Below are 24,158 nucleotides of genomic sequence, written 5' to 3'. Positions count from 1 at the left end.
GATTTTTTACACTAGATTAAAAAGTATAAACAAGACCTGACCTACATACTTTAAATATCCAACAAACGCACTTTATATTCCAAGATTCAAATGAACTAAAAGTTTTACTTATGGAAAATATATACTATCCATGCAATAAAACATGAGAGTACGAGAGTGGCTATATATTATTATCAGACAAAACAGACTTAAGGTAAAGGATATTTCTAGAAACAAAGAGAGACAGTTCATATATATACTAATATGTATAAAATGGATAACTAATAAGAACCTGCTGTATAAAAAAATAAACAAAATTCAAAAAAAAGAGAGTTCATACAGAAAAGGGTACCTACAGCTGGAAAAAAGAACATTTAGAAATGTTATACAACAAAGAGCAGAATCACAAAATAAATGAAACAAAAGCTAACAGAAAGGAAAGAACAAAAACAATCAACAGTTATAGAGATTTCAAACTCCTAAGAATAACTGACAAAACATCTCTGTAGAAAATTCATACAGATATAGATTATTTGAATAACACTATCAATCAACTTGACCAAATTTACATCTATAGAACATTCCACCCCCAAAACAGCAGAATACACATTCTCTTCAAATGCACATGGTATATTCTCAAGGACAGATCATATGCTGGGCAATGAAATGAACCTCAATACATTTAAAAGCATTCTAATCATACAAAGTATGTTCTATGATTACAATGTAATTTAACCACAAATAAATTACAGAAAGATAAATAACCCATTGATCAAAGAGGAAAACACAAGGGAAATTAGAAAATATTTTTAAATGAAAATGAAGATACAATATATCAAAATTTGTGACATAGCTAATGATCTAGGTTTCTACCTTATGAAACTACAAAAGAGAGCTAATAAAACTGAAAGCATGCAGAAGTAAATAAAATAGCAGAAATAAAGGAAATTGAATATAGAAAAACAATAAAGTCAATGACCCCAAAAGAAACCAATGAAACTAATAAAAAGATTAATAAAATTGAAAGCTTCGTGCCAGACCACTCCAGAAAAAAGAGATTAAGACACAAATTATCAATGGCAGGAATGTAAGAGGGGCTTGCTCTACACTTCTTACAAACAATAAAAGGACAGTAAGGAGACACTGTGAACAACTTGATGTCAATAAATTTGATAATTTAGATAAATAGACAAATCCTTAAAAGGCAAATGACAAAAGCTCATATAAGAAAGAGATAACCAGGACTTCCCTGGTGGCGCAGTGGTTAAGAATCCGCCTGCCAATGCAGGGGATATGGGTTCAAGCCCTGGTCTGGGAAGATCCCACATACCGCAGAGCAACTAAGCCCGTGCGCCACAACTGAGCCTGCGCTCTAGAGCTTGTGAGCCACAACTACTGAGTCCGTGTGCCACAACTACTGAAGCCTGTGTGCCTAGAGCTGTGCTCTGCAACAAAACAGACTTATGAGAAGCCCGTGCATCACAGTGAACAGCAGCCCCCACTCACCGCAACTAGAGAAAGCCTGCGCACAGCAACAAACACCCAATGCAGCCAAAACCAAACAAATAAATTTTAAAAAAAAAGAAAGGAATAACCTGATAATCCTACATCCATTTTTTAAAAAAACATTCCTACAAAGAAAACTCCAAGTCTAAATGTATTTACTGGCAAATTCTATCAAACCTTAATACCAAACACTGATATCAAATCTAGGCAACAACTTTAAAAGAAAACTATAGACAAATAACACTCATGAACACAGAAGAAAAAATCATTAACAAAACATTAGCAAATTGAATCCACTTAATATAAAAAGATTTTATATACCATGACCAAGTGGAGTTTATTCCCAGGAATGAAAAGTTGCTTTAATATTCCAAAATTAAAGGCATACATTGTATTGAGAGAATAAAGAAGGAAAACAACATGACCTTCTCAACAGCCATAGAAAAAGCATCTGACAAACCACACACTTTCGACAAAAATCTAATAAAGGACATCTACAGAAAACACATAGGTAATATATTTAATGGTGAAACACTGAATGCTTTCTACCTAAGGTCAGGAATAAAACAAGCATTATCTGCTCTCCCCACTTCTTTCAACATTGTATTAGCAGTCTTAGCCAGTATAATACAGCAAGGAAAAGAAATAAAAGGCAATATAGAAGGGAAAAAAAGAAGTATAACTCTCTTTATTCACAGACAGTATGAAGAGGAACAGAGAAAATCTTGAAGAACCTATAAAAGAAGTTACTCCAACTAATAAGTTACATTAACAAGGTTATAGGATAAAAGGCCAAATAAAACCATATAAAAAAACCAACTTTTTGTTTGTTTGCTTTATTTCTAAACATAACAACTAGAAATCAATTTAAAAATTTTTTAAAAACCCTTTCGTAATAGCATCAAGAAATATTAAAGGGTTTCCCTGGTGGCACAGTGGTTGAGAGTCCACCTGCCGATGCAGGGGACACGGGTTCATGCTCCAGTCCAGGAAGATCCCACATGCCGCGGAGCGGCTGGGCCCGTGAGCCATGGGCGCTGAGCCTGCGCGTCCGGAGCCTGTGCTCCGCAATGGGAGAGGCCACAACAGTGAGAGGCCCCGCGTACAGCAAAAAAAAAAAAAAGAAAGAAATATTAAAAACTCAGTGATATATTTAACAAAATGTGTGCACGACATGGACACCAAAATCTAAAAACTATTGCTAAGAGAAACTAAAGAACATCAAATAAATGGAAAGATATACCATACTCATGGATTAGAGGACTTAATATCAAAATGGCAGTTCTTCACAAACTGATCAACAAATTAGAAGCAATCTCTATCAAAATAAGCTTTCTCTTCTCCAGCCAAGCCACTAATTATCCCTTCCAACCCAACTCCTCCACTGTACATTCTGGAATTCCAATTCTATGGTTAAAATCCTCTGTATTTCCCTGTGTCTTCAAACTCTTCACTGAAACTTCACATCTCCTAGTTATTAAATTAAAGAGCCTTTCCCTAGGACACTGCTTGGCCCTGTATTACTATCAAAGCAGAGAATGAGATATCTACATCCCACACCTTAAGAGTCCAGTGTTGGTCTTGATTATCTTCATCACTCCTCAAAGCCATTTCTGGACCATTCTTTCCCTCTTATAAAAAATGCTTGCTTACCTATGCTCAAATCAACAATACCACCTTCCACTATCTACTTCTCAACCAGTTAGCACTTAAGTCACTTTCCCCCCTTCATTAAGACTTTACACCCATATCAGTCCTCATATCATCACCTCAGAGCTTGCCATTCAACAGCCTGTCTATTCTTTGGCCTTGTTATCAACAGGGAGATTCTATTCCATTGTCAACATTGTTTAATGTAAGTCTTCCCTGCTAGACTAAGCTCCATGAAGATAGAAACCAGAGCTGTCTTGTTCACTGCTGAATGCCAAATACATAGCATAATGCATACTCTTAAATAAGGTGTTTTTCATCCCCACTAAATGCAAATACTGATGGGTACTAGCAGGCCTCTGTGACTTACAAAAGAACTAACAAGGATAATAAAGTGTCTGGGAATCATATATTAAAAAAAAAAAAAATCAGAGGATGTTTTTCTGAGAGAAAGTATTTGTTGGATGAATAAATAAAGGAAAATGGTAACAGCTATCTTAAAATACAAGAAGGTCAAACATATAGAAAAGACTGACAATTCTGAGACTTGGGACGAGGAATTGGCTCTGCTACTAATTAGTGGCTTTATTTAATGTTATTGGCCCTCTGTCTGCTCATCTATAAATTAAAGGCATTAGACCTTCTGGGTTCCAAACATTCTCTTTCATTCATGTCTAACAGTGCTCCTGATGTAGAAAGTAGCCCAACAAGTGTGTTATAAGAAAGCAACCTGAGGACCTAGAGCTATCAAAATATGAATGAAGTTACCTTACAAAAAAATACTCCAGGAATACTAAGAGATCTAGCAGAGCTTCATACCTGGTTGGACTAGATCAGAAGTAAGCAAACTATAACCCACAGGGCAGCCACTGTTTATGTAATAAATAAAGTTTCACTGGGACACAGCTACACCCACTTGTTCAAGGACTGTCTGTGACTGCTTTTTCCTGCTACAAAGGCAGAGTTGGATACTAGTCAACATACGGTCCACAAAGCCTAAAATATTTATTATCTGGCACCTTAAGAAAAAGTTTGCTGACCCTGGTCTGTATGATCTAAAAGGTTCATTTTATATTATTATACACTGAAGATGAAAAGAGTTGCATTAAAATGCTCTTAAATGGAGTATAGGGATAAAACAGGAAAAAAGAGTAAGTAGAGAAAATAGATCAAACATGATCTCAGTTCACCTCCTGCTGATTACACTAGCTTCTCTCTGAATTAGTGGATGACTCATCTTCCAATCACTGAAACCTTCTATTCCAAGAATACACAAGATAAAACAAGCATTAAAAATTTAACACGCACCTGCCCTCCTTCACTTTTTGTGCATTCCCTCGACATATGTAGTTTTCAATGTAGCCATCACTGCAGTTGATTTTTGACCAGTCTGGGTCACAAACATCCAAGAAGTGAGGCCGCAGTCTGCCTATCGAATACTTGGCAATATCAGTCAGGGACTGACTAGCAGCTGCACCAAATAAAAATGTTCCAATGGCTTTGTAAATAGTGGCTATGTAGTTATTCCTGATAAAGGAATTCGAGTGCAAGAGGTTAAAGTAAACAGATAGGGTTTCTCCAACAATCATCTGAAAAAAAAAAACAGAAAAATAATGTTAAAGCAGCAACCAGGCACTTTAAACAAAGTAAAAAATAGAAAAGAAAATGGTAAATCACAATAAAATATTTGTTTTAAAAATACCTCCCCCTTTTTTCCTTTTCAAATGGAGAACAGGTATCTAATTCTAGACCACAAAAAAAGGTGTCAGAGCAATTGATACTTTGCTTACAGAGCAATGGCAAAGCCAAAATAATTTCAAAGTCTACCTTGGAACAATAAAACCTTATTTCTTTACTTGTATTCAAATAAACTAAGCCTTAATAAGTAGACAATGATGTATCATGGAGAATAAAAAACATGGTTTTTCAAAGAATACAAACTTCCCAATTAGAATATCCCTTACATAAGTACTTTTATCTGACAGAATCTGCATTTGCATCAAACATTCCTTTGAATCAAAAATATTCATCATGTTAAAAAGGGTAAAACAGTCCCACAGAGAGGAAAAAGCCAATATAATAAAAGCAGGGATCAAACACAGAGGCCAAAGGGTACAGAGGGCAGAGATCAGCTGTCAAGGCCTCCCAGTCCTGCCTCTCCCGGAGACATTTAGGGCTGGATTCCTTAACAAGTCTCATTAAAAGACCAAACACACACTTGATGCTCTCCTTCTCCAACACAACATTTCAAATGATTCCTTCCTCTTTTAATTTTCACTGACTTTTGTAAAATGGGAGTCAGAGACTTCCCAGATTCTATTAGAGTGTGTGTGTGAGCACGCACCAGTGTAATTAAAGGCATAAAAAGGTTTTCAAATACTTCCCAAGTTCACAGGCCAATATCCTGAGAAATTTGAAAAAATACTGAATGGCAACATTACAAAAAATTTAAATTGCTGATAAAATAAACCACACTCTAGCTACCTGAGACCAAAATAAACACTTAAAAAAAATTCTGCTTGCTAATTTATGTTGGGGGTGGATATAAATCACAAAGTTTCACTTAAGAGTTTCACTGCTTCGTCTTAAATTTACATAAACAATTTTACAAAGCATTCAAACATTTCTATTAGTGACGACTAATTATCTTCAGGGTGAGCCTTACCACAGATGAAATAAATGGTTGCCTCCTGAAAGGGATTTCAAGAACCTGATATCAAAAATTTTTTTCCTCATCTGGCTCAAAGGCTCCTAGAATTCCATAATTAGAATGTCATAACTTTGACAACTAGACTATGAACTCTACAAAAGCAAGAATGAATTTTTAGTTCAACAGAAAGCTAGTACCACCATAGTGACCTAAAACAGAGCTGGTGGTCAGTAAATTTCAATTCGCCTCTTGGGGAAAAGGTAAACATCCTTAAACATGTTAAACCCCACAGAAATATATTCCTCATTATAATCCTTAATGTGAATGACTTAATCAAACCTTTGCTGAGAACAGGCCTCACAGGAGAGGAAAACCACACGCACTTCTGGGGATACCATACCTCCCCAACTGTGCTTAGGGTTCTCCCCGGCGATTGCCCTAGAGGCCTTGAATTAAAGTATATTACAGTCTCCTCAGGCTGTTAAGGTGTTCCAGCAACTGCCTTGATAGATTAGCAGCAAGAAAGGGTATCTCTAATGTTTTGCTATGGAGTTGATCTTCGATAATTTGAAATATATACCAAATATATTAGTCAACCACAATTTGAGCAGTCAAAACTTCCACTTCTCAGCTATCAGCTCTTCTTGTGTAAGCACTCAACTACTTTCCAAAAACAAGTACTGGTCTCTGTGAGTCTTCCTAGTCATAATGATCATTGTTTAGGGCCACCCAAACCCTGGTTCCTGCCACTGATGACCAAAAATATGTTCACTAGGAACATTCAGAGCACTGGGCACAGATTAAAAGTTGATCTACAGAAGTGGTATATGCTGAAACTTAGCCCTTAATTCTGGGAAAGGGTGTGAGGGGTTCTAAAGCCAACAAATGCTAGGTCGACTTACATCATTTTTTTATTATATAAAAAATAGTAGAGATGTCCTAAATTAATTCTTCTAAATTAAATGCAGGGATGTGTCTGTGCATTGCACTACACATGCAAGACACATTTTCATTTCATTTTAATACCTTATCTTGCCCTTTGAGCCATTTATACCAACTCAGCCTCTGGTGAAGTCCACGCTTAAATTAACTGTGCCCTAATCTTAGAGCTGAGATTACTGGTCACGCGTTATTTACTACTCCAAATAAAGACAGGATAAATTATTAAAGAACTAAAGATGATGTTTGGGGAGTAAAACAGAATACTTTGAAGATCAAAGCTAATAATTATCTAAATCAGCATGATTCAACCATTTAAAACCTATGTACCAGAGTATTTTCTCACCATCTTCTTTATATCTCCACCAACCAAGATAATTTTATACATCTCTACACTGTCACTACAGTTATGTGTCTTCCACTCAGGACCCACCTTCCCAAAGAACAGTCTAAAATCATTGGCGTACTTCCACTCCTTCCTAAATATGTCTAAATACCTCCATTCCCTTTATTCTACTGAATATCTCTCCAAAAAAGTCAAAACAGATTTTTATCAACCCAAATCTTAACTTCTCAGTAGTATAAAACATCACTGACTATTTTGCCCTTATTGAAATTCTCCCTTGGCTTCTGAGAAACTATATTAATTCTGATTCTCTATCGGGCTCCCTCAATCACTCATGTATGTGTGGATCATTTGCAAGTCAAATCAAAGGCCTGGTATGAAGTCCCAATCACAGTCCTGATTTTTTTTTTAAAAGAAATAATTTACTTTCTAGAAATTAAATTAAACATATACAAGTCTAACCAAGTGCTGCCTGAAAGAAGCTGAGTTAGTGAATAAACTGAAATTATTTTAAATTAGTATATAAAACCACTGCCCTAAGCAGTGTTTGTCTCTGTTGATACAGTTGATATGAAAAAAGTACTTTTACAGCACCTTTAAACAGTCTGCTCTTTTTAAGGAAAACTACACTCAACTTACTTGCTGTTTTACAAAGATAACTTTCTCACAGGTGATGGTGAAATAATCAAAACTTCCAAGTTAATAAAATACAAATAACAAGTTTTGCTAACTGAGTGTCTGTCACGTTCTGCGCTAGCTGTGCAGGCTACACAGCACCCTGTCCTGTTGCAGGCCTCTGGTCTGTAGCAGATTTCTGTAGTTTTGCTTATGAAGCATCCTTCTTACTGAGATACAAACAAAAGTAGAATTGAAAGACAAGTACATTTGTAGCAGTGTTTGAGTACTTGAATCTTGTCTGAAATCAGCTACTATTTGCAGAAGAGTCCTACTAAAATTTTTATATTTAAAGAGCTATTCTCTCAGAAACACATACTTTATTTTTATTTATTTATTTATTTATTTATTTAGGCTGCATCGGGTCTTCATTGCTGTGCACCAGCTTTCTCTAGTTGTGGCGAGCGGGGGCTACTCTTCATTGTGGTGCGTGGGCTTCTCATTGCAGTGGCTTCTCTTGTTGCAGATCATGGGCTCTAGGCACATGGGCTTCAGTAGTTGTGGCACTCAGGCTCAGTAGCTGTGGCTCGCGGATTCTAGAGCGCAGGTTCAGTAGTTGTGGCGCACGGGCTTAGTTGCTCCGCGGCATGTGGGATCTTCCTGGACCAGGGCTCGAACCCGTGTCACCTGCACAGGCAGGCGGATTCTTAACTACTGCGCCACTAGGGAAGTCCCAGAAACATATACTTTAAAAAAAAGACCCTGATACTCATACTCCCTCTTTAATGGAAGGATCATAGGCTTGGCTTTCTTTCTTTTAATAGTAAAAACTCAGTGTAAAGATCTGTCTAGATTAAACAAACCACTGATTTCTTAAAACTTCACTATACTGTAGGAGAGTCACCAACATTACGGCAAAATCTCTCAAGTTTCATTCCAGCACCTAGGACATGTCAGGGTCCATGGCAACAGTGAGGATACCAAGATGAACAAGGCACCACCTCTACCTTCAAGGAGCTCAGAGTCTTGCAAAACAAACATTTGTATAGCAGAGGTTTTCTTTTATTAATTATACACCACAAATTATGAGTTGATTAACTTTTAGTGCTAACAAGGAGCTGTGATCATTCTGCAATAAGACATTAAATTTCTAAATCAAGAAGATTTGTTTTGTTTTTTAATAAACTCCAGAACAGACAAGCTAGATATGCTATTATCTTTTTGGTCTATCTCCTGGATGAGACCATATTTTCTGCTTGTAACACAAATCTTATTTCTAAAGTTACAAGTTATGGAGCATAAAACTAATTAAAGTCATAAAATCCGAGTCAAGCGATTATAAAAATCATGTAGTCTAATTACTTGATATCTTCTCCCCAGAGCACATTCCCTAAGCGTTCCCACCTGAAATCCTAGAAAACAATAATTACTACAGTGTTTTAGTACCAGTAAAAATTCTTTGTCGTGTTCACTTCTAATTATATATAGAATTCAGGCTCTTCTATTTCTGCCGTTATCTAAAAATTCTTTAAAGTAAACTAAACATGGGTTAAATGAAGTCTTAACACCTGTTAAGACTTTTCTAGAACTCAGTAACTAGAAAGTCAGTTCATATGCACAGTCTCAATAAATTATAAAATAATATCCTAGGTAAAAAGTATGCTAGAAATACACTGATACAATAGTCATCTATTGCATTATTACTGAAACAATAGCAAATTAGAGCTCTAAAAAAAATCACAGTGACTTAGAAAGGTTAGCATAAAACCTACACATGTTCAGTAAGGTTCTTCTGATTATACATTGTTGCTCTTTTGGCCCCACTTAAAATAGCTGAGATTATTTTGATCAAATAACATTAAAGGTTAAAAAAACACATTGTTTTAGAGGGTTATACATTCAATCATTAACAGGTTAACACAAAACTAAGCCAATTGCCCAAAAGTGATAAACTTGGAAAAGTGGATTTAACTTACAACGATAATACTGAATGGAATGATTATTCCACCTAATAACGGATAAGGTATGGTGTCTTCTTTGTAAGGGTACTTGATGGACTCATCATTACAGAATAATCCTCGTTGGAAAGGGGTATGCCTTGAAGTAAGAATTGCAAAAGGCAATCCAGCTAGCAAAAGGAATAAATGAAAATATCATTAAAAAGGAATATCAAAACTAATTAATGGTGATAATTATCCCAGAGATGTTTAAAAATACATTTGCCACAAAAATAATAAGAGCACATGGAAAAAGGAAATGCAGCAACACATGCAACAGAAGTTAGAAAAATTATAGTTTAGGGTACAGATCTTTTCTCTACAGGAAACAATGCCTCCAAATCCTCTATCAACCAATTTAACCAAGAGCAACTTCTTCCCTTTGTTTCTGCCCAAATACACTAAACTGATTTTAGGGGAAAAAAAATCTCTTCTCATGCTCTTGTTGTCATTTAATCATAGGGTTTTCAACACTATTTTCAAACCACTTTGTCAGGAGCTTTACTTCCAAAAGGTTGCAAACAGCATTTTGACATTCCCCACTTTATCTTGACATTACTACCATATTTGGTCAGGTCACAGTCACTGGCTAAGCTATCAGAGTATCTAAATAAAGTTTATCCACTCATTTCTGTACTGTCTACAGCAAGTTTAGAGCTGCTATGAAAAGGAGTCTAAACTTAAACCAAGCTTCTTAAGAAAAGATGGACAACAGAGTCAAGCACAAAAGCACCTAAAAGAGCTCTCTCTTTTTTTCATCATCAATGTTTTCCCTAAAGATCACGTCTCACACTCATCTCCTCATCTCAAAATGTCTAAACTTTTGTCTAAATGTGAACTTTAAGAATTCAGTCCTCCTTTAGTTCATCACTGCACCCAGCATCCTGATTAATACTAACCAGGACTGCTTTCTAAGAGAGAGAGTTTAGCAGAAACCCTCAACATGAGTTCTGCTTCAAGACTTTTCCAGGTATGGATATTCCCTAAGTGACCCATTCTCCCAGCAGTAATACCATAATAACCACTAAGCTAACATACTCACTGTATATTCAGGTTTTCTTTCCATGAAGCTCCAAGTCTTGATGACCATTTACAGTTTCTCATCAACTCTGCTAAGCCCTAAAGGCTCAATGACAACCAAGCTTCTGCCACTCTGCCTGATGCATAGACTACAAGTATCAAATGTGTTCAATCTACAAGGGCCAAATGAAAAGGAGAAGCCCATTACTGGTTCTTTTTATTTACCTTCCTGTTTTTCATTTAGACTCTGAATACATAAACCAAAGTTTATTTTTTTGTGTTAACCAATTAGCCAAGCTGTTAAACCATTAGAAGTCTTTATGATGCAAGCAGTGGCCAAGATGGCAGAGAAGGAAGACCCTGAGCTCACCTCCTTCAACAGGCACAGCAAAATCATGATTATTTACAGAGCAACTATCTATAAGAGTGACCTGAAGATTAGCAGAAAAGATCTTCTACAGCTAAAGCTATAAAGAAGAAACCACAACAAGACAAGTAGAAAGGGTGAAGATGCAGTATCGTCATCACCCATATTCCCAGTGTAGGCAACCCACAAATGGGAGAATAATTACAATTGCAGAGGTTCTCCCCAAGGAGCGAAAGGTCCTAGCTCCACATCAGGCTCCTCAACCCGGGGGTGTACACAAGTAATATGAACCTCCAGACTGTTTGGCTCTGAAAGCCAGTAGGGCTTACTTCTGGGAGAGCCAGAGCGCTGTGGGAAATAAAGACTCCACTCTTAAGAGAGCACAAACAAAATCTCATATGTTTCAAGACCCAGGGCAGAAGCAGTTATTTGAATGGAGCTTGGGTAGGACCCACTTGCTGATCTTGGAGAGACTCCCAGGAGGCAGAAGGCAACTGAAACTCTCTCTGGGAACAACGACACTGGCAGCAGCCATTTTTGGGAAGCTCATCCCACCACCAGGACACTGGTGCTAAGTGCCACTTTAGAATCCTCCCTCTAGCCAGTCAGTGGCAGACCAGCCCTGCCCACCAGACAGCACCAGCCCTGGGATGCCCCAAGCCAGGCAGCTAGGTGGGCAGGAACACAGACCTACCCACCAGCAGGTTGATTGCTGTAGAACCCCCTGAGCCCCCAGCCATCCCAGTACATGACACCACCCACCATAGGACCCAGGACCCGGACCCACCTACAAGTGGGCCACCACCAGCACTGGGACCCCCGGGAACCACTCACATACACATACACACACACACAGCTAGTCGTCTGACCCAGCCCCACCCACCAGTGGGCCAGCACTAGCCCCAGTCCCGGCCTCACACACCAGGGGTCTGGCACCAGCCCTGAGATCTGATGGGCCCCAGCCCCACCCACCTGTGGCAGACACCACCCCAAGAACCCCCAAGGCCCTGCAGCCACAAACTCTGGGCCAAGGCACTGCCCACAGAAGGCCAACACCAGCTCCAGAACTTTCAGGCCCCACAGCCAAAGACCCCAGGAGCTGGTTCTGCCCATCAGTGGGCCGGCACTAGCCCCAGGTCCTCCTGGGCCCCGACTCTGCCCACCAGCAAGCCAACCCAAGCCCCAGGACCACCACAGCCCCCCACAGCAAGTTGTGTAAAGACCCAGCCCACCCACTAGTAGTCTGGCACCACCCCAGACACCCAGGGCCCTGGCCCTGCCCAACAGCAGGCCAACACCAGCTGCAGGACACCTTGGGCCCCTTGGCCAACCAAGTCAGAATCCAGCCAACCACCTGCAGGCCACTACCAGGTTGGGTGGTGGGTGGCCATGCAGCCAGTCAAGCCATGACCCAGCCCCACCCACCACCCAACCCCATCCACCAGCAGTTGGCAGCCTCCACACAAGGCAGGGCCTGGCAACCAACAGGACTGAGGGCCACCAACGTACACCGGTACACCCACAATTGTCAGCCAGCCACAAAAGAAGGACCCATGCAGCCCCTATAGAGGGAACCCATAGAACACAAAGCTCTGGTGACCAGAGAGGAGTATGCTGCTGGGCCACATAGGACATCTCCTACATAAAGCCACTTCTCCAAGATCAGGAAATGTAACCAACCTACCAAATACACAGAAATAAAAACAGTGAATCACGCAAATTGAGGAAACAGAGAAAAACATTCCAAGTAAAGAAACAAGATAAAATCACAGAAGAACTAAAAGTGAAGTGGAGATAAGCAACCTACCTGAAAAAGAGTTTAAGATAATGATCATAAAGATGTTCAAGAACTTGTGAGAAGAATGAATGAACAGTTAGAAAATATAAAGAAGAACCAAACAGCACTGAAAAATGCAATAACTGAAATAAAAAATACTCTAGAAGGAATCAACAGAACATTATATGATACAAAGGAACTGGAAGGCAGAATTGTGTAAATCACTGAAACTGAACAGAAAAAAAAGAATAAAAACAAATGAGGAGAGTTTAAGAGACTTCTGGGAAAACATCCAGGTCCAGGAAGCACAGAGAGTGTCAAACAGGATCAACCTAAAAAGCAGCCCACCAAGAACATTATAATTAAAATGGCAAAAATTAAAAATAAAGAAACAACATTGAAAGCAGCAAGGTAAAAGCAACAAGTCACCCACAAGGGAACCCCCATAAAGCAACAAGTTACCTACAAAGGAACCCCCATAAAGCTAACTTCTCAGCAGAAATTCTGCAGGCCAGAAGGGAGTGACACAATGTATTTAAAGAGATGAAAAGTAAAAACTACAACCAAGAATACTCTACCCTGCAAGGCTTTCACTCAGATGTGAAAGGGAGATCAAAGTTTTACAAGACAAGCAAAAGCTAAGAGGTCAACACCAGTACAAGCTTGGACTATGTAACAAATTTTGGCACAGCCAGCCAGGATCCTTGCTACTCATGGCTAGCCAGCCTGATCAGGGAATTTTCGGGTAAGCCCCTAGCAGTTGCCAGGATCACTTGTCCTGAGGACCTTCCCTTCAAAATGGCCCAAAGCCAGAAACTAACACAACAATGAAAAGCAATTATACTCCAATAAAGATATAAAATTAAAAAAAAATTCCCCAAAGCAGCACCGGCTGCCCCAGTGCTTGGCAGTTGGAAAAAGGAATCAACGTTTGGGAGCAGCTGAAAGGCTCCAAACAGTAAGGTTGTTTGGGCAGATAGCTGCAAAGTTGGCTGTGCAGTACAGTTTTGACCTCCGGTTTCTGGCTTTGCAAGTCGTCACAATGGAGCACATTTTATATGCAACTATGGAACAGGCCACGTGGCTGACGGGGTCTTGGTGCTCCGGCTGGGTATGAGGCCTGAGCCTCTGAGGTAGGAGAGCTGAGATCAGGACAGTGGACCACCAGACACCTCCCAGCCCCACATAATATCAATCAGCAAGAGCTCTCCCAGAGATCTCCGTATCAACACTAAAAACCAGCTCCACACCACGACCAGCAAGGCCCAGTGCCAGACACCCCATACCAAACAACTACCAAGACAGGAACACAACCCCACCCATTAGCAGAGAGCCTGCCTAAAAACCATAATAAGGTCACAGACACCCCAAAACATACCACCGGACTCAGTCCTACTCACCAGAAAGACAAGATCCAGCTTCATCCACCAGAACAGAGGCACCAGTCCCCTCCACCAGGAAGCCTACACAACCCACTGAACCAGCCTTACCCACTGGGGGCAGACACCAAAAACAACAGGAACTGTGAACCTGCAGCCTGCAAAAAGGAGACCCCAAACACAGTAAGTTAAGCAAAATAAGAAGACAGAGAAATATGCAGCAGATGAAGGAGCAAAGTAAAAACCCATCAAAACAAACAAATGAAGAGGAAACAGGCAGTCTACCTGAAAAAGAATGCAGAGTAATGATAGTAAAGATGATCCAAAATCTTGGAAATAGAATGGAGAGAATACATGAAACATCTAACAAGGACCTAGAAGAACTAAAGAGCAAACAAACAATGATGAACAACACAATAAATGAAATTGAAAATTCTCTAGAAGGAATCAATAGCAGAATAACTGAGGCAGAAGAATGTGTAAGTAACCTGGAAGATAAAATAGTGGAAATAACTACCGCAGAGCAGAACAAAGAAAAAAAGAATGAAAAGAATTGAGGACAGTCACAGACACCTCTGGGACAACATTAAATGCACCAACATTCGAATCATAGGGGTCCCAGAAAAAGAGAAAAACAAAGGGACTGAGAAAATATTTGAAGAGATTACAGTTGAAAACTTCCCTAATATGGGAAAGGAAATAACTCAATCAGGTCCAGGAAGTGCAGAAAGTACCATACAGGGTAAATCCAAGGAGAAACACACCAAGACACATATTAATCAAACTATCAGAAATTAAATACAAAGAAAAAACATTAAAAGCAGCAAGGGAAAAGCAACAAATAACATACAAGGGACTCCCCATAAGTTTAACAGTGGATCTTTCAGCAGAAACTCTGCAAACCAGTAGAAAGTGGCAGGACATATTTAAAGTGATGAAAGGGAAAAACGTACAATCAAGATTACTCTACCCAGCAAGGATCTCATTCAGTTTAGACAGAAAATTAAAACCTTTACAGACAAGCAAAAGCTTAAGAGAATTCAGCACCACCAGCTCTACAACAAATGCTAAAGGAACTTCTCTAAGCAGGAAACATAAGAGAAGGAAAAGACCTATAATAACAAACCTAAAACAATTAAGAAAATGGTAATAGGAACATACATATTGATGATTACCTTGAATGTAAATGGATTAAATGCTCCAACCAAAAGACACAGACTGGCTGAATGGATACAAAAATAAGACCCATATATATGCTGTCTACAAGAGACCCACTTCAGGCCTAGGGACACATACAGACTGAAAGTGAGGGGATGGAAAAAGATATTCCATGCAAATGGAAATCAAGAGAAAGCTGGAGTAGCAATTCTCATATCAGACAAAAGAGACTTTAAAATAAAGACTATTACAAGAGACAAAGAAGGGCACTATATAATGGTTAAACGATCAATCCAAGAAGAAGAAATAACAATTGTAAATACTTATGCACCCAACAGAGGAGGACCTCAATACATAAGGCAAATGCTAACAGCCAGAAAAGGGAGAATTGACAGTAACACAATAATAGTAGGGGACATTAACACCCCACTTTCACTGATGGACAGATCATCCAAAATGAAAATAAATAAGGAAACACAAGCTTTAAATGATACATTAAACAAGATGGACTTAATTGATATTTACAGGACATTCCATCCAAAAACAACAGAATACACTTTCTTCTCAAGTGCTCATGGGACATTCTCCAGGATAGATCATATCTTGGGTAACAAATCAAGCCTTGGTAAATTTAAGAAAATTGAAATCGTTATCAAGTATCTTTTCCGACCACAATGCTACTGAACTAGATATTAATTACAGGAAAAAAAACTGTAAAAAATACAAACACATGGAGGCTAAACAATACACTACTAAATAACCAAAAGATCACTGAAGAAATCAAAGAGGAAATCAAAAAACTACCTAGAAACAAATGACAATGAAAACATAACAATCCAAAATATCAGATCAGAAATAAGTGAAATAGAAATGAAGAAAACAATAGCAAAGATCAATAAAACTAAAAGCTGGTTCTTTGAGAAGATAAACAAAATTGATAAACCTTTAGCCAGATTCACGAAGAAAAAGAGGGAGAAGACTCAAATCAACAGAATTAGAAATGAAAAAGTAGAAGTAACAACTGACACTGCAGAAATACAAAGGATCATGAGAGATTGCTACAAGAAACTCTACGCCAATAAAATGGACAACCTGGAAGAAATGGACAAATTCTTACAAAAGCACAATCTTCCCAGACTGAACCAGGAAAAAACAGAAAAAATAAACAAACCAATCACAAGTAATGAAATTGAAACTGTGATTAAAAATCTTCCAACAGGGCTTCCCTGGTGGCACAGTGGTTGGGAGTCCGCCTGCCAATGCAGGAGATACGGGTTCATGCCCTGGTCCAGGAAGATCCCACATGCTGCAAAGCGACTGGGCCCATGAGCCATGGACGCTGGGCCTGGGCATCTGGAGCCTGTTGCTCCGCAATGGGAGAGGCCACAGCAGTCAGAGGCCCGCGTACCACAAAAAAAAAAAAAAAAAAAAAAAATCTTCCAACAAACAAAAGCCCAGGACCAGACGGATTCACAGGAGAATTCTATCAAACATTTAGAGAATAGCTAACACCTATCCTTCTCAAACTCTTCCAAAATATAGCAGAGGGAGGAACACTCCCAAACTCATTCCACGAGGCCACATCACCCTGATACCAAAACCAGACAAAGATGTAACGAAAAAAAGAAAACTACAGGCCAAAATCACTGATGAACATGGAGGGAAAAATCCTCAACAAAATACTAGCAAACAGAATCCAACAGAACATTAAAAGGATCATACACCATGATCAAGTGGGGCTTACCCCAGGAATGCAAGGATTCTTTAATATATGCAAATCAATCAATGTGATTAAACCATATTAACAAATTGAAGGGTAAAAACCATATGATAATCTCAATAGATGCTGAAGAAGCTTTCGACAAAATTCAACACCCATTTATTATAAAAACTCTCCGGAAAGTAAGCATAGAGGGAACTTACCTCAACATAATAAAGGCCATATATGACAAACCCACAGCCAACATCATTATCAATGGTGAAAAACTGAACGCATTTCCACTAAGATCAGGAACAAGACAAGGTTGCCCACTCTCACCACTATTATTCAACACAGTTTTGGAAGTTTTACCCACAGCAATCAGAGAAGAAAGAAATAAAAGGAATCCGAATAGGAAAAGAAGAAGTAAAACTGTCACTGTTTGCAGATGACACAATATTATACATAGAGAATCCGAAAGATACTACCAGAAAACTACTAATCAATGAATCTGGTAGAGTAGCAGGATAAAAAATTAATGCACAGAAACCTCTTGCATTCCTATTCACTAAGGATGAAAAATCTGAAAGAGAAATTAAGGAAACACTCCCATTTACCACTACAACAAAAAGAATAAAATACCTAGGAATAAACCTACCTAAGGAGACAAAAGACCTATATGCAGAAAACTGTAAGACACTGATGAAATTAAAGATGATACAAACAGATGGAGAAATATACTATGTTCTTGGATTGGAAGAATCAACATTGTGAAAATGACTATGCTACACAAAGCCATCTACAGATTCAATGCAATCCCTATCAAACTACCAATGGCATTTTTCACAGAACTAGAAAAAAATTTCACAATTTGTATGGAAACACAAAAGACCCTGAATAGCCAAAGCAGTCTTGAGAAAGAAAAACAGAGCTGGAGGAATCAGGCTCCCTGACTTCAGACTATACTACAAAGCTACAGTAATCAAGACAGTATGCTACTGACACAAAACAGAAATATAGATCAATGGAATATGATAAAAAGCCCAGAGATAAACCCTTGCACATATGGTCATCTTATCTTTGATCAAGGAGGCAAGATTATACAATGGAGAAAAGACAGCCTCTTCAATAAGTGATGATGGGAAAACCGGACATCTACATGTAAAAGAATGAAATAGAACACTCCCTAAGACCATACACAGAAATAAACTCAAAATGGATTAAAGACCTAAATGTAAGGCCAGACACTATAAAACTCTTAGAGGAAAACATAGGCAGAACACTCTATGACATAAATCACAGCAAGATCCTTTTTGACCCACCTCCTAGAGAAATGGAAATAAAAACAAAAATAAACAAATGGGACCTAATGAAACTTCAAAGCTTTTGCACAGCAAAGGAAACCTTAAACAAGATGAAAAGACAACCTTCAGAATGGGAGAAAATATTTGCAAATGAAGCAACTGACAAAGGCTTAATCTCCAAAATGTACAAGCAGCTCATGCAGCTCAATATCAAAAAAACAAACAACCCAATCCAACAATGGGCAGAGGACCTAAATATACAGATTGTCAACAAACACATGAAAGGATGCTCAATATCACTAATCATTAGAGAAATGCAAATCAAAACTACAATGAGGTATCACCTCACACCAGTCAGAATGGCCATCATCAAAAATCTACAGACAATAAATGCTGGAGAGGGTGTGGAAAAAAGGGAACCCTCTCATACTGTTGGTGGGAATGTAAATTGATACAGCCCCTATGGAGAACAGTATGGAAGTTCCTTAAAAAACTAAAAATAGAACTACCATATGACCCAGCAATCCCACTACTGGGCAAATACCCTGAGAAAAGCATAATTCAAAAACAGTAATGAACCACAATGGTCACTGCAGCACTATTTAGAATACCTAGGACATGGAAGCAACCTAAGTGTTCACTGACAGATGAATGGATAAAGAAAATGTTGCACATATATACTATGGCGAATTACTCAGCCATAAAAAGAAATGAAATTGAGTTATTTGTAGTAAGGTGGATGGACCTAGAGACTGTCATACAGAGTGAAGTAAGTCAGAAAGAGAAAAACAAATACCATATGCTAACACATATATATGGATTCTACAACAACAAAAAAAAATGGTTCTGAAGAACCTAGGGGCTGGACAGGAATAAAGACGCAGACGTAGAGAATGGACTTGAGGACCCAGGGAGGGGGAAGGGTATGCTGGGATGAAGTGAGAGAGTGACATGGACATATATACACTACCAAATGTAAAACAGATAGCTAGTGGGAAGCAGCTGCATAGCACAGGGAGATCAGCTCCATGCTTTGTGACCACCTAGAGGGGAAGGATAGAGAGAGTGGGAGGGAGATGCAAGAGGGAGGGGATATGGTGATATATGTATACGTATAGCTGATTCACTTTGTTATACTGCAGAAACTAACACAACATTGTAAAGCAATTATATTCCAAGAAAGATGTTAAAAAAAAAAAAACAGAAGAGTTCAACACCAGGAAACCAGCTTTACAAGAAATGTTAAAGGGATGTTCTAAGTGGAAAAGAAAAAGCCATAATTATAAATATGAAAACTATGAAAGGAAAAATCTCATTGGTAAAGGCAAATATATAATAAAGGTAGTAGATCAACCACATATAAAACTAGTAGGAAGGTTAAAAGACAAAAGTAGTAAAGTCATCTATATCCAAAATAAGCAAAGCAATACACAAAACAAAAGGATGTAAAATATGACATCACAAACAGTAAACGGGGGTTGGGGGAGGGAGGAGTAAAAATGAAGGGTGGGGGCTTCCATGGTGGTGCAGTTGAGAGTCCACCTGCCGATGCAGGGGACACAGGTTCGTGCCCTGGTCCGGGAGGATCCCACACGCCACGGAGCAGCTGGGCCCGTGAGCCATGGCTGCTGGGCCTGCGCATCTGGAGCCTGTGCTCCGCAACAGGAGAGGCCACAGCAGTGAGAGGCCCGTGTGCCAAAAAAAAAAAAAAAAAGATGAATGGATAAAAGAGATGTGCTGTATATATACAATGGAATATTACTCAGCCATAAAAAAGAATGAAATCTTGCCATAAGCGACAACATGGATGGACCTAGAGGGAATTATGCTAAGTGAAGTAAGTCAAACAGAGAAAGACATATGATCTCATATGTGGAACCTAAAAAACAAAACAAGTGAACAAACATAACCAAAGCCATAGATACAGAGAACAAACAGGTGGTTCACAGAAGCGAAGGGGTTGGGGCAAGGAGAGAAACAGGTGAAGGAGATTAAGATGTACAAACTTTCAGTTACAAAATATATGAGTCACAGGTATGAAATGTACAGTGTGGGGAATATAGTTAATAATTATGTTCTATCTTTGTATGGTAATGGATGACAACTAGATTTATCATGGTGATCATTTTGAAATGTACAGAAATATCAAATCACTATGTTGTATACCAGAAACTAACCTAATGTTATAGGTCAATTATACTTCAAAAACAAACTAACAAACTCACAGAGAAAGAGATCAGATTTGTAACTATCAGAGGCATTGGTTGGGGGAAGGGGAATTAGATGAAGGTAGTCAAAAAGCACAAACTTCCATTTATAAGATAAATAAGTGTGACCACCTAGAAGGGTGGGCTAGCGAGGGTGGGAGGGAGACGCAAGGAGAGGATATGGGGATATATGTATAGGTATAGCTGATTCACTTCGTTATACAGCAGAAACTAACACACCATTGTAAAGCAATTATACTCCAGCAAAGATGTTAAAAAATAAATAAATAAATAAATAAAATAGATAGCTAATGGGAAGCAGCTGCATAGAACAGGGAGCTCAGCTCTGTGCTTTGTGACCGCCTAGAGGGGTGGGAGGGAGATGCAAGAGGGAGGGGATATGGGGATATATGTATGCAAATAGGTGATTCACTTTGTTATACAGCAGAAACTAACACATTGTAAAGCAAGTATACTCCAATAAAGATGTTAAAAAAAAAAGATAAATAAGTACTAGCGATGTAATGTGCAACATGATAAAGATAATTAACACTGCTCTATGTTATAAATTGTTAACAGTTCATCCTAAAAGTTCTCAACACAAGCGAAAAAATTTTTTTTCTATTTCTTTAATGTTGTGTCTGTATGAGATGATGGACATTCACTAAACCTACTGTGGTAATCATTAAAAAATAAAATAAATGAAAAAAACAAAGAGTAGCATTCTTAATCTTTCAACAGGAATGAATAAGTTAGTCAGCTACAATGTTAGTATCTAGATACAAGGAGATAAATTTCAAGTTTCCAGTAATATTTTAAAACATTTGAGCACTGGGCTTCTTAACAGTGGTTAAGAATACACCTGCCAATGCAGGGAACACAGGTTCGAGCTCTGGTCTAGGAAGATCCCACATGTCACGGAGCAACTAATTCCGTGTGCCATAACTATTGCACCTGCACTCTAGAGCCCGCAAGCCACAACTACTGAGCCCACATGCCACAGCTACTGGAGCCCACGCACCTAGAGCCCATGGTCCGCAACAAGAAGCCACCGCAATGAGAAGTCCATGCACCACAACAAAGAGTAGCCCCTGCTCACCACAAAGCCCATGTGCAGCAACAAAGACCCAACGCAGCCAAAAATAAAATAAATTTATTTTAAAAAGATAAAAATAAACATTTGAGCACAAACACTTTCACCTCAAACAACAATAAATAAATATCTAGCCAACAAAATATTTATTAAAGAAAGGTTTATACTGTGGCTAGAACCTGAGAATTTCAGAGAATGAAAAACGGTGCTATAGGAAAGGTATCTCTTACCAATAAAATAAAACAAGATAAATAAATCTAATAACTCTTAGCCTGCAGGTTCATGTTAAAAGTAAAGTATTGCCTTAGCCAATTTTATTACACTAGGTGGGAAGGAGAAGAGAAAGGGAAGTAAATGAAAGTCAGAAAAAATCCTTACACTTCATTTTCACTATGAATTTGAGGGCTTTTTCCCTTAAGGCTCTCTATTAGCAAATGGAGTAATTAGAATTTAATTTATTCTTGCTTCATGTACCATTTATCTAGTGAAGATGCAAATTAAAAAGGCAAACGGTTATTGGTTTTTTTTTTTAAGTCTTTAAGATGTTTACAAGTTTCCCAAAGCTATATTTCTAGTAAATGCAACATTAAAATTAAACTAGAGCTGACTTTGCTAACTGACCCTTATACTACCTCTCACATCTGAATTCAGACTATCCTCTGATTCACCAAATTGTCTGCATACAGAAGAAGGGGTGAAATGCCCAAACCTTTAATACAAATACCACAGTTGCAGCACAAACCTTTTGCACTTAACAGTACACACTGTGGAGGTGAATACTCAGATCTATAATTTTAATTGTCGCCAGCCCTTTGCAATAACTAAACACTCAGCCTTCAACTCTAACTCAATGATCAAATTTATTTTGTATTTACAAAGAACCTCCACTTCTAGAATTCATTTTACTTGTAAGAACTCTATATATAAAAATGGAAACTTTCAGTGTCTACAATGCATATTTCCAATTTGGTTGAATTTTTCAATTAGCATTTCTTTCTTTTGGAGTAAGAAAATGTATGTAGTAAAGAAATTAAATCCATATATGATTAGTGTCCAAAACTCAGTAGGCTTTCTATCCTTATTCTCAATAAACATTTTTATTAATAGACCCAAATATATTTAAAAATGTTCTTAAGCATACCCATTAACAGTTAAGTTGTTTTTTTCCCTTGGACCACAAAAGAAATTACTCTTAGATTTAGAAAAAAAATTTGTGGGAAACAAAATCACAAACAAGTATAATTAGTCTATTTTTAAAAACAGGAATATTCAAGTGAGCAAATATTGAGTGAATCCATTGTGCAAGGAATTCTGTGAAATGATACAAAGAATACAAAGTTGAATAAGGCACAGTACATAATTACAGCAGAGAATAAACAGAGATACAAAGAGCTATGAAGTTTCAAAAGAACACAAACTGGTGAGGCTCTAAGTGGTGATATTCAAAAAGGTGCTGGTTATCAGAGTCAGAATCTCAGTAGAGGGGGTCTGGTATAGAGACAGAATTTGGGGATATAAAGCATCCCTGAAGTCACAGTGGTAAAAGAAATTGCAGAAGTGAAAAGAAGTGAAAGGCGAGGCATGGGGCAATAGCAATATTAAAGGGATGAGCACAGCAAGAGGATCCACTGAGGCAGCAGACTTGGTGGGCTGAGGGAAGGTCAGGAGAAAGCGGCATCATTGAGGCCAAGTCCAAAGACAGCATTTCAGGAGGTGGTGATTGGTCCACAGTGTCCAATGGGTTTTCAATTGCCATACTTAGCAAAAGTGGTTTCAATAAAGAAGGAGTGGAAACCAGACCACAGAGGTTTTAGTAAGAAATGATAAGAAAATAAGCATTAATCTACCACAAATGCACACTATCCTTCTGAGCATTTAAGTGAAGAGATTGTATCACAGAAGGCCCTAGAAATGTTTTAAATTAATACTAATATTTGCAATCTCTCATATAAACTCATGAGATGTATTACATCAAAGTCATTACCCAATGCCATTTCATTTTCACTAAATAACTAAACCTGAATGTAGACCCCCCAAAGAAGGATGGAGAGGAAGACCAAATCACCAGTTGTTCACTGACCCACTTAGCGCTGGAAAAGATGAGCTAGTCCAGAGTCCTGCTCTGGAAATTTTGGAACTAGAACAAAGACTGACTCAGTCAGAGCTGGTAAACAGCACTGATCAATGCACTAGAAGACTGGCAGGAGAAGAGGCTGAGGATAAATAAAGCAGGTCTGCAAAGAAAACTGAAGTGACTAGTCTGACCCAAAAGTGAGAAAAGATGAAAGCAGCTTTGGTTCCCTGCTACCAAAGGGCTGCACTGATCTTGCTGTTTGGGGGGTTGTTAAAGTACCTTGTATGCTTTCAACAAAACCCAATTTCATTTAAGCTAGTTAGAAAGGGATTCTCCTCCTTGCAACCAACAGAGCCATAACTAAAACAATTATAATCATTCCCCCTACTTTGAGACCA

At 38.4% G+C, this 24,158-nt stretch overlaps 1 protein-coding gene across 2 annotated transcripts in view; it reads right to left on the bottom strand.

The window, feature by feature from the left end:
• Nucleotides 1-24,158, bottom strand: part of PLPP1 (phospholipid phosphatase 1) — a 119,726-nt gene that overhangs the window by 39,481 nt on the left and 56,087 nt on the right. Inside the window, exons 2-3 of one of the 2 annotated variants that reach the window (XM_027101115.1) lie at nucleotides 9,662-9,813; nucleotides 4,444-4,724 (exon numbers count right to left, since the gene is read on the bottom strand). In XM_027101115.1, coding sequence (XP_026956916.1) covers nucleotides 4,444-4,724; nucleotides 9,662-9,813 — 433 coding nt within the window. The remainder of the gene's footprint in view (nucleotides 1-4,443; nucleotides 4,725-9,661; nucleotides 9,814-24,158) is intronic. The other variant, XM_027101114.1, reaches the window with a different exon arrangement.

The sequence above is a fragment of the Aethalodelphis obliquidens genome, unplaced genomic scaffold, assembly GCF_003676395.1.
Source record: "Aethalodelphis obliquidens isolate GAN/ISIS:26980383/991018 unplaced genomic scaffold, ASM367639v1 scaffold4, whole genome shotgun sequence".
Taxonomy (NCBI): domain Eukaryota; kingdom Metazoa; phylum Chordata; class Mammalia; order Artiodactyla; family Delphinidae; genus Aethalodelphis; species Aethalodelphis obliquidens.
The sequence above is the reverse complement of the archived record's forward strand: the minus strand, read 5'-3'. Positions and strand labels throughout refer to the sequence as shown.